The sequence below is a fragment of the Plectrocnemia conspersa genome, unplaced genomic scaffold (genome assembly GCF_051122295.1).
Source record: "Plectrocnemia conspersa isolate PC_06_02 unplaced genomic scaffold, ASM5112229v1 ptg000011l, whole genome shotgun sequence".
NCBI classification, from domain to species: Eukaryota; Metazoa; Arthropoda; class Insecta; order Trichoptera; family Polycentropodidae; genus Plectrocnemia; species Plectrocnemia conspersa.
This window is the reverse complement of record NW_028277175.1, coordinates 9,725,410-9,737,083: the sequence shown is the minus strand read 5'-3', so window position 1 is coordinate 9,737,083 and position 11,674 is coordinate 9,725,410. Positions and strand designations below refer to the sequence as shown.

The 11,674-nt window shown below is 31.2% G+C and overlaps 2 protein-coding genes across 3 annotated transcripts; one reads left to right on the top strand and one right to left on the bottom strand.

Moving 5' to 3' along the window:
- The first annotated feature begins 302 nt into the window (after window positions 1-302).
- Window positions 303-7,765, top strand: trsn (translin). The gene is made up of 7 exons (XM_088198936.1): window positions 303-529; window positions 632-719; window positions 784-880; window positions 6,491-6,606; window positions 6,683-6,765; window positions 6,848-6,939; window positions 7,546-7,765. Exons 1-7 carry the CDS (start codon window positions 461-463, stop codon window positions 7,664-7,666), a joined length of 666 nt encoding a protein of 221 aa, XP_088055062.1. The 5' UTR covers window positions 303-460; the 3' UTR covers window positions 7,667-7,765.
- Window positions 7,758-11,140, bottom strand: RpS10b (Ribosomal protein S10b). 2 transcript variants are annotated; one of them, XM_088198938.1, is made up of 4 exons: window positions 11,057-11,140; window positions 10,733-10,933; window positions 7,943-8,183; window positions 7,758-7,879 (listed from the first exon to the last, which is right to left on the bottom strand). In XM_088198938.1, the coding sequence occupies exons 2-4, from the start codon at window positions 10,930-10,932 to the stop codon at window positions 7,841-7,843; spliced, it is 480 nt and encodes a 159-aa protein (XP_088055064.1). In that variant the 5' UTR covers window position 10,933; window positions 11,057-11,140; the 3' UTR covers window positions 7,758-7,840. The 2 variants fall into 2 exon arrangements, with proteins under 2 accessions (XP_088055064.1, XP_088055063.1); XM_088198937.1 differs by having other exon boundaries at window positions 11,105-11,140.
- Between the last annotated feature and the right edge of the window lie 534 nt (window positions 11,141-11,674).

Sequence of the window (11,674 nt, the reverse complement as noted above, 5' to 3'; positions counted from 1 at the left end):
ATTATAAATTCAAAAATATTTAAAATAAAAAAAATTGTATATGGCATCTTATACTACCCTAAAAATAAAACTTTTCTTTTCGTTGCATAGGAAAGGGGGAGCAAAATTGACTGCTATTGCGAAAATAAGGATGATATATAAGTGTTTTTAAGTTCAAGAATTGTTTTAAAAATTTTAAGTTATAAAATAATATGCAAGAAATACATTTTCTTTTTATGAAACAAGCGTTGAAAAAACATAAATATTTTACTTTTTTAATCAACCATTTTGTATTATTTTAATTTTTTAAATTGCAAGATATTAGTGACGTTTTAATTTTTGCATTAGCACAATTTAGTTTTACATAAAATTTAACATAATGAACAAATTATAGAGAGTTATGGCCAAAATTATAACGCCGTTTCAAAGCGCCGGCGTCTTTCTGTAACGCAAGTTTGACGTATACGAAGCAATAACCAAAATGCCTAACTACAGTGACTTATTCTTGAACTTTCAAAAGGAAATTGACACTGAACAATCCGTTGTCGATGTAAATATAAAATATAAAAAAAAAAAATATTTATTACACTAATCGATGAACTTATTATCATAAGGTTGTATTAGTTTACTTTTTACAATTAAATTATTTCAGGAAATCAAAAAAACTGCCAATGAAATTGACGGAATCGCCAGACAGATAATCTCAAACTTGCAAGTAATACACCATGATTTGGGAGCAGGTATTATTTTTGTAGGTTATATTGATTTATTCTTTGGTGTAATTTTGTTACATGTATTATGTAGAATCTACAGCTTGCGGAAAGGCACGAACTCTATTTGAAGGCGTTAGAACAAAATATGCTCAACTTACAAGATCATTCCCACTCGCAGATTACTACAGGTTTGTTGCAAATATATATGTTCAAGGGAGTCATTTAAATGAAGGGTCTAATTCTTAAACATATGCCCTATATCATTTCAAAAGTACATGGGAACTGGCAAATTCCTTTTTTACCATATTATCTTATTACCGTGTTATTTGCCGGATGCTTTTTATTTCACTACACATTTGTCTGTAAAAATATCAGTGGTTCATTTCTAAATTTTTTGAGCAAAATTAGACAGGCAATGCTTACTATCATGTGCAGCATTTTCTTGTAAATCTCCAGTGCTACCAGATTGTTCTGCTAAATAATGGTGTTCGTTGAGAGATGCCTTCTATAAGTAAACCTAATGGAACTGCAGGACCCCGGCGTGGTGCCCGAGAAGTACCCATGCTTTCTATAAAAATATTGGTACTTGTTAGTACGGCCCCACGCTCAAAAACTACCAGTTATTACTTCCCACTGCATTTCCTGTGCTGCTCAAACCCAAACATCACTTAAACAAATAACCATTATACCGTTATTATATTCGCTTAAGTTAGGTTTGGGTTTGAATAAGATGGTTGTTCCGCAACTGTCAAATTTGAGCTTGGTGCCGTGCTAACTAACAAGTACCAATATATTTTTGTGTAATAACTTCAGTCACTTTATAAAAAATGTAAATGTATACACTTTATAACTTACCAACTTTTTTTTGCTTATAAATATCTTTATATGGAAAATGAGAGGTGCAAATATTGTCACATAAATATTTATATGTGAATTATCTAAGCTTTGGTGCATTTGGTCAGAGATCTAAATATCCAAACACTTAACATCATTGCTGTAGTGACACAACAATTGAAAATAATCTGAGTTTGTCAACAAGATAATCGGTGTCGAACAAAGCTTTAAAAAAGATTTATTTATTAACGGACGAATCTTATCAATATGCATCTATATATTATTGTTATATTTTAAAACCTTCCTGAAAATCGTCAACCAATTCATAATAATATTTTTTATGTGGATTTTGCTTTTTTTTGTTCATCGTGTTTTCTTTATATAATGCATTTGTTGACTGAGTCATGTCTAATTATTTTAGTAGTCAAGTTCCAAAAAAATCATCTCCACCATTTTCTCGGAATACAATAAGAATCTAAATCAGAGTATACATAGATCGCAAAAGTGATCGAAGAATCATCTTTTATGCAATAAACAACTACATACAGATCCATCTGCAAAATAAACAGAAGCATGATTGGCCAAGTCATAAGAAGACGGATATAAAAAACCTATATCAGAATGTCTCATTAATCTTAGCAGGGTTTTTTACATTTACAAAAATGTATAACTTTTTATAAATTAACGATAATTTCACCATTCTTTCAATGATGCTATTTAGTAACGGGATATTTTTTGTTTCGATATTTTTACCCTAAATCAACAATGGCATTGGAGATAAAATAACCTCAGTTTAGCTATATTATGCTTTATGAGTTTTTACTCTATCGTAATGCGACAATGCCATCTGCGACATCTGTAATACAATGGGCAGGTATGCCATTAAGTTTAAAAAATCAAATGTGATTCTAAAAATTTCGTTCCTGGAATTTTGACATTAAATATCTTTTTTGAGGTTATTAGTGAGGATATTAGGGCTGCCATCAATGAAGGCTCGAGATTAACGATACAGAAACTAGCACAAAAGCTTAACGTGTCACCTACACCAGTTCCCAGACATTTAAAAAAAATAGGAAAAGCGTTAATTTGCGGAAAATATCGATCTCATAAATTGTCTTTGGAAAATCTCATGCAACGAATCTCAATATGCCAATAATTAATGATTCTAGAATAGAAAGATTTATTTTTCAGTCGAATTGTTACTGAAAATGAGAAGTGGGTCCTTTACTTTAACAATCGACGTAAATGGCAGTGGCTGGATGCCATTCAACCCTCAATTCCAATCCCGAGAACAGGATTACACGCCAATAAGATAAAGTTGTGCATTTGATAGAATATGAAGGGCATAATTCATGACTTATTAGATTATAGGCAGACAATTACAGCACATGTGTTAAGCTAATTCGTTTAAGTGATTCAGACCATAAAAAATACCTTCCCTTATAAATTAAAAAAGGGTAATTTTACTCACCCTCGTGTATCCAAAAAGACGATAGAAAAAATCAATGAATTTCCTTGGGAACTCTTTTCTCGCCCACTATATTCTTCAGACGTTGCTCCAAACGACTATCATCTATGTAGATCCCTACAACAGATTTTAGGTGAAAAAAATATTTTACAAATACAAAAAAAATTATTAACCCAGCCGTGCCGTTGGGGGAACAAGGATACCCCAACTTCTGAATTTTTCTTAAATAACTCGTTTGATATAAATACTATACATTTAAAAAATTTTGTGTTTGTTTGAAATAAGTCACATAATAAAGTTTAACAATAATTATTACTTTTTTTCGATTACAAACATATAAAAATAATAAAATACTTTGTTACTCTTAGTATTACGTATGTGTGCTTTTGTATATATGCGTAATCGGATGCTGCGATTCCGTGCATTCCCCCACTCCATGGCTCAGACAACAGTGTTACACTGAAAAATCACAGTACGTTTCGAACTTTTACAGCACGCGTTTGTGTATTCTTGGCTTTCGTGCGATTTTTCTTCTCTGAATATTATTTATTTCTTTGTAAGTATTTCCACTGAATCAAATTCGCATTAGTGAATGAACTCTTTTTTTGTGCTACTAAATTTAGTATACAAATAATTATTCATGCTATTTTTTCACCCGGTGTAGGTTTTTATTCAAATCATTTGAAATGGCAGAAAAATTCATTCCCGATGCAGAAAAGCTTCGAATTTTACAAGGCTCGGATGAAAGTGATAACGATTCTGATAGTGATATTGACATTGAAGATAGCTGTAATATAACTGACGAAGAAGATTTTGTAGAGCATGAAAACAATGCAGACACGGTAGATGGGGAAGAAGAAAACTTTGAAGGATTAATAGAAATCAATGATGGATTGACATATGTGTCAAAATCGAGATTATCTTGGAAATCAAACCCTCTTAAACAGTCAAGAACCAGTCAAGGCATAGCCTCTGGTGTAGATTTTATTTCTATAAAAGATACATTCAAATTATTTTTCACAGAAGAAATGATGTTACACATTTGAACGAAACAAATAAGCAAATAAACTGGGACAACAGTGAAAATATTAGAAAAAAAATATTTCTCTAATTACTATGGTCGAAATTGACGCTTTTATGTGAATTTTGCTTTCTTCCGGTAGGCTTAATGGCCGAAAAATTCAGTTTAAAGAACTGTGGATGACGAACGAACTGTATAAACAATACTTTTATTCAGCTGCGATGGCAAGGGATAGATTTTCAGATATGTTTAGTGTTGTTAGGTTCGATGATCGGTTAACAAGGAGAGAGAGAACGAATGTAAGCAGAGATAAGATGGAAGCATTCTATTTTGTAAACGCATGCAAAAAAATTATGTTCCGGCACACACGTAACAATTGACGAAAGGCTGGCTGTTTATCGTGGAAATTGTACGTTTCGAGTGTACATGAAAAGTAAACCAGGGTATTATGGTATTAAAATATGGGTGGTAGCAGATTCTCAAACTGGGTATACCTTGAATTTACAGGTATACACTGGTCAGGTTAATAACAGAAGGGAAATCAACCAGGGAGAACGAGTTGTGATGGATTTGATACAACCTTACTTCGGTTCAGGACGGGGAGTGACGACCGATAACTTTTTTACTTATGTTCCATTAGCTAAAAAATTATTAGAAAAAAACATCACAATAACCGGGACACTTCGATCTAACAAGAGGGAAATTCCTCGAGAATTCCTCCCATCTAAATACAGAGAAGAATATTCAAGCCTCTTCGGTTTTGCCAAAGATATGACTTTAGTATCATATGTTCTGAAAATAAGAAGAGCCGTTGCTCTCTTATCTACGGAATTTTTCGATAACAAATTGGCCCCCTGAAGATTTAAAAATGAAGCCCGAGATCATATTGCACTATAATCACACAAAGGGTGCTGTCGATACTAGTGATAAAATGACTAGGCAATATTCCTGCGTCAGACCAGCCAGAAGATGGCCGTTTAGAGTATTTACGGAACTGATATATGTAGCAGCACTAAACGCATACATATTATGGATTATAAAGTTTCCAGATTAGAAAATGTCTGATCGAAGCCATAGATAGCTTTTTATTCAGGAACTTGCGTTCCAATTGGTATCAGACAATGTTGACATCAGAAAGAAGGAACGAAATAATTTTTAAAAAATGGAACAAGCTGGATTCGACAACAATGTCGAAATGTCAACTTTTACTGAAGAAACACCAAGATTGCCGATTTCGCGAAAACGTCCCAGATGTTATTTTTGTCCGCGAAATGAAGACAAGAAAACTCGCATTCAGTGTTATTCTTGTCAAAAACCGATATGTTCGAATCATAGAACAGAAAAAATGACAATATATTGTAAGGAGTGCAATAAATAATTATTTTATATTTCTTTTTAAGTGTCGTCATCTTACTTTACTATTAAATTATGTTTATTGTATTTTGGAATTATGTTTAGTTTTGTCTTATTTTTTTGTATTTTATTTTTATCCGAAGTGTTATTATATGTTTTGATTCTGATTAGTCATGTCTTATGCTCTATAATATTTATGTTATGTTTATATTTTATGTAAATTATGAGAGTTCTAGTGAAGATTCGTTTTTATATATATGTTGACTTGATTTAAATAGTTATTGTTAATACGTATATTATATTAAAATTAATAAATGTTTTAAAAGTAATCTTAACACTTTTTAAATGAACAATAATATCTAATACACCGTTCTATACTAACCTTTAAAAAAATCCATACCAGATATTTAATTCTTGCCAGTAAAGAACATTGTTATTATCAAACTGAAAAATACTATAAAAATATCTCGCGAGACCATGTAAATCTACGAATCCCAAGAATCGGTGATTACGACAAAACAAAACGTAAATTTTTTTTAAATACTTTTTATTTCATTAAACTTTGATATTATTAAATTTTATAAAATAGTATTTTTATATTATATTTATTATAAGTGTATAATTTTTGGGTTACGCGTCGGAGAGGGAGGGCAGTGCACATTACGCTCTTCGGGAGATGGCGTGTGTCGATTATCGTCATTTTTATTTATAATAATTGTTGATAAATATGAACAAAATGAGGAAAATTATAACAAATGGTTGTATTTATAGCTATATTTATCTATTACACAGAAAATTTAGTAGGAATTTGATGTATATATAGATAAAATACTTTGGGACCACAGAGGACCCCATCGGCAGACGCGTTTTTTTCTTCGACACCGTGTCGGATGGGTTAACATGTGGAGAATAATTTTAATAAAAGATAAGATATATATAATTTAGTAAAAGTATTAAATATTTCAATTTTTAACTCATTTAACCCTCACCTTAAAAAACGCAGACTTATAGAACTGGATACATGCTATTAAAAAAATAATAATAAATAAACATTTCTTTTAGTAACAATATCTCAACTATTTTATTCATATTAAATGTACATAGATGAATTTATGATTTCAGATACCATGATATATTTAAGTATGCAACGCAGCGGCTGTGTTTTTCAGCAGCCTTAATCGTATGGTTAGAAGTAGGCACTCTTATATCGAGAGAAACTGCCGCTCAGATCTTAGGAAGTATAATTTATTTTTATTTTATACAATATTTAATATCAATTTAATAAAGATAACAATCATACATTATTATTAATAGTCAGCGATAAGGAAGGAGAGGGACTGTTTCATTTGGACATTGAAGACTACCTGATGGGCATTCTGGAGCTTGCTTCAGAATTGGTAATAGTATAAAATATATATATATAGTTCATCTATTAAAACATGTTATATAATTTGTACTATGAATATTCTATGCTTGCAGTCAAGATTGGCTGTGAATTCAGTCACTCTCGGAGAATACAACAGACCTGTGCAAATATCAAGATTTATTCTGGATCTAAATGCAGGATTTAGGTTAAAAATATAATACATGGATCCCTTTTGTTGCCCCTCAATGTAATCTAATTAGAACTTCTATGGTATTTTTCTTACCTTTTCATATTCAGACCATCTCTCTTGCCAAATGGTTTTGATTTAAAGATTGCCATTTTTTTCTTTTATTCAATGCTCAAGCTATTCATAGTTCTCTCCTTTCATCATAGTATCTAAGAGTTCCTGTAGTTTTACTTGCTATAAGTGATTTCCCTAAAATCAAATTTTTTCAGTCGTTCTCTTTTAGCTAATTTAATTATTACATAACACATTCCTATAATTATGTATAGTTTAAGACTAAATGAAACTTATCACTCAATTGTTTTTACTACACTGGTCAAAATTAGTCATTAACCCTTTTACCGCAGCTGATATTTTTGCATGCTAATTCGAAATTAGTTAATGTGTCGGGCATATTATGGTTCAATAAATTCAAGTGATTTACAGTCTTAAATTATACTAAATAATCATATTATTAAGCTCAAAGGTTTATCGCAATGAGTACTGGTGATTTTCGTGATGACTTCCATAGAAGCCATCCAAGGTGAAAGGGGTTAACAACACTCAACCTTGATATTAAAATTTCAGGCTGTTGAATCTCAAGAACGACGCTCTACGCAGACGTTTCGATGTGTTGAAGTACGATGTGAAAAAAATTGAAGAAGTAGTCTACGATCTGGGATTGAGGAACCTCATAGCGCGTTCCTAACCATGACGATCACTTTTGTGACTACTGTATCTTTTGACAATTCTTTTAGTCCTTCCACTCTTTAAAATGTTTTTAAATAAAACAATGCAAGTAATTTAACATTTTTTTTATTACATCATTCCTTAAAACGATGCGTTAAGAATAGGTGTTGTTAATTTATATAAAAAAGACATCCTATGGTCCGTTGGGCCTGCCGCGACCGTATCCTCCTCTCTGTAACAAAACAAAACGTTGATAACAACATCCAAGTTAAAACAATTGATGCATGTAACTTACGAATTCAAGATCAGCCATGCCGGCGCCAACGTCGGCCTTTTTGTCTTGTGATGGAGCAACAGGCGCACGACGGTACGCATTACGGTCTTCGCCTGGTCGCATGCCTTCCGGGCGCGATCCTCCAGTCTGTCTGGTGCGGGTGGTTTCGGATCGGCTCGGTTTCTTGAGGGTGGCAGGCACGATTTCACCAGGTAAATGGAGGTATCCTCTTAAATATTCAATGCCTTCATTGGTAAGGTACCTGTAAAATAAAAAGAATAGTCTGAATTTTATTAAATGTGTACACTTATCCCTCGAATTACACGGTTTAGAAGTTTTTTTTAAATACACAAAATCAAACATATTTGACAGTGATGTGCAAACACATGGGTTATTCCCATTTTTTGTACTTGACCTACATCTAGATCCTCTCCCACTGCTCATGCAATGTGGCACGAACTGCTTTTTAAAGTGCACACTTGTTAAAGATTTCTCACTTACTTTACAAGTTAAAAATACGTTTTTTTACAAATTTCGTTCTATGCATCAATTTACGCGATTTTTCAAGGAACGTATCTACCGTATAAATCAAGGGATGAGTACATATATAAAAAAAGGTTAACTCTTTAATCGCACAACTGACATTTATGAATGACATTTCGAACATCGCTCATGGAATACAGGCATCTATTTATCATAAATTTTAGCCTTACATTAATATGAAACAATCACAGGGCCCAGATTCATGGCACATAGTGTCCACTGAGTTATGGCGATTTTCCTGATTGCGTGAATAGTTTCGATCTGCAATAAAGGGGTTGAGCTTCTCTCAGTATGCACATCAGTAAAGTTACGAGTTATCAATTTATAACATATTAGGGATTCCGTGCAATTAAAAAAATATAATTCACAATCAATTTGCTTGTATGATGCATACAGATGTATTTCCACATAAGTGTAATTATTTATGAAATCTCAAGTGCTAAAATAAAAAAATATACTTCATTATATTTTTTTGTTCATGCTTATTAAACAAAAATTTATCAAGTGAAAATATAATAAATATATGATATATGCCTATACTCTATTTGCGTTAACACAGTCAGTTCGAGGGCTATCTATTTCATCAATATTCATAATTGAGAAAGAAATGGCAAGTTTGGGTTTACATATATCAAACACATATCCGTATTGTGTGGTTTAAAGATAATAGTAGGTAAACCCAAACTTGCCATCTCTTTCTCAATTATGAATAATGATGAAATTGATAGCTCTCGAACCGACTGTTTTAACGCAAATAGTGTATAGTGTAATTTTTTTGTAAAACTCGAACAAGAAAAATGTATTGTATTATATATGGTGAAGTATAGTACTATGATGATATTCTGTATTACTCAAAGACCATAAATTAACTTTATTTTCACTACAATAAACCGAAATCGGGATTTGAGAAGCTTATATTATTTTTATTTACAATAAGTCGACAGTTATTTTAGATAGTTTTATTATATGCATAGAAACAGGCAATACTTTATACAGTATTTGTTTTTTCTCTTTACCATTCCTCTAACAGTCTATTTATTCATGCAATTTTGTGAATAATTATATTAAAAATATATTTATGAATAAATTAAATAGAATAAACTTCACTTGTAAGTGAATTAGAACGGAGTTCAAATTAAATTTTATGGTCTTGTCACACTGAAAAAAATTAGAGTAATTTTTTCATATGTAGATATTACAGAACTCGTTAAATATCTAAGGTCAAAAAAAGTAGATATTGCGCATCTATATATTGACATATGAACACTACGGGTAGGTACTACCTGCCTCATTGGTTAAAGCAAACTTCCACGATTTAGCAATAAGCGCGAATTCCTAAAATTATTTTATCATTAACAATTCTCATTGAGCAAAAGATCGAATTTTATTTATTGACGTTTTCAAATACCTCATAAGTATTCAAAATTAAAGTTTTTTTTTTTAAAATCGACATAAGTGTATGATGGTATTCTTCTTTAACTGATTTAATTCCTTATAATGTTTTTATATATATTTGTGAAATGCTCACTCCAATTACGCAAAATTAAGCAAACATTTGAAATGCCTTATATCATTATTTTAGTCTGGCCTAATTGATGAAAAATTCAATCTATGTGTTTTAAAAAATGTACAATCAAGTTGTTTATGCAATGATGAGATTCTATGACGTTGTATTTGCATTTGTGGGATATAATCAGAAGATTGAAAAATATTATTGCTGAATGAATCGAATTTACTCCTCTAGAAATGATTACTGGATACTCATACATATATATTTTATAGTCAATAAATACACTGACAACATGAAACATTTTAAGTTTCATCAATCTGAAATAAACTCAATTTGACATTATTTTACACTCTATGTTTATATGTTTTTCAATTGTTTTTAGGTATTCTATTTGGAAAAGAAATTCACTGACTAAAAACTATAATGCTTCGTTCTGAATGAATATATACACTTTTGATAGTAGTTTATGGTTCCGTTTGCACATTTAAAGAATTATTCACGTCCTAATTGATTAACAGTAATTTCTAATGAACAATTGTGGTATAGTTTTGAATACATTTACATTACAAAAGCGAAATTTCAGTTTAGAAAATAGATATCGTATTGTAAATTATATGAGCAATACGACAATGTTATAAAAGATAAAATAATAACAATTTTGATTATAATGTCAAGTTGAAATATAATACATTTAAGCACAATGATAAGTTAGTACACTTAACCGCTTAACTTAAAATATAAAACATCGCCATAATTACCAGTAAAAGTGTCTCCAAGCAAACTGTTCCTTGACATAACCTCTCGATTTGAGTGACTGCATCGCCTTGATGACATGGAGGTTAGGAATATGTTCGAGCTCCGGATGCTTCGGTGCATGGAAGTCTTTCTTGGCAACCATGACCCCCTCTTTGAAGAGGTACTCATAGATGGACACGCGGCTCTGCTTGGGCATCAACATCCTGAAAATGGCGAAACTTTACATCGGTCGAATCTGACACATCAGCGGCGAAATCCGAAAATACGCCATTTTTATGAAAAAGATCGCGCGGGCGGTCGAAAATTTGATAAAGCGGCGTATTTACGTGAGACGATTGCTTAGATAAATCGAGATTTGCGAATGAAAAACGCACTTGGCAGTTCGATGGCAGCGCCGACGGCAGGAAAGAAACAATCCAGGGGCAAATGTTGCCACTTTAAAAAAAATCTTAATACAAATTTCAATAATTTTTTATCGTTTTTTATTTAATATATACTATTTTACTATCTAATTACTTATAACAAATTATTGTTTTAATTTATTCAAGTATCGTTAGTTTATTATTTTTACTTTATACCAAAAACAGGCCGGCACTAGCGCAGCAAATAAATGTTTATGTTTTTTAACAAAAGTTCTTTAGTTTTATTTCTGTCGGTAATAAATAGAAAATATTTTTACATACATATAAAAATCCGGCTAATACAAAAAACATCTTGTTTTTCGCAATAAATAGTTTAAGAAAAATGAATCTAAAGTTCAAGAAAAATATTACAATTGTATAGAAAAGATGTTATATAATTATTTATTCATTACATTTGAGTTTTTCGCTTTTTGAATTGTGAAAAATGTTAAGATTTGCATATTTATTATATTATTTAATATCCCAAAAATATGAACACATCGTTTTTTAAGTTGTTATTGTACCTGTTTTATCGATACCAAT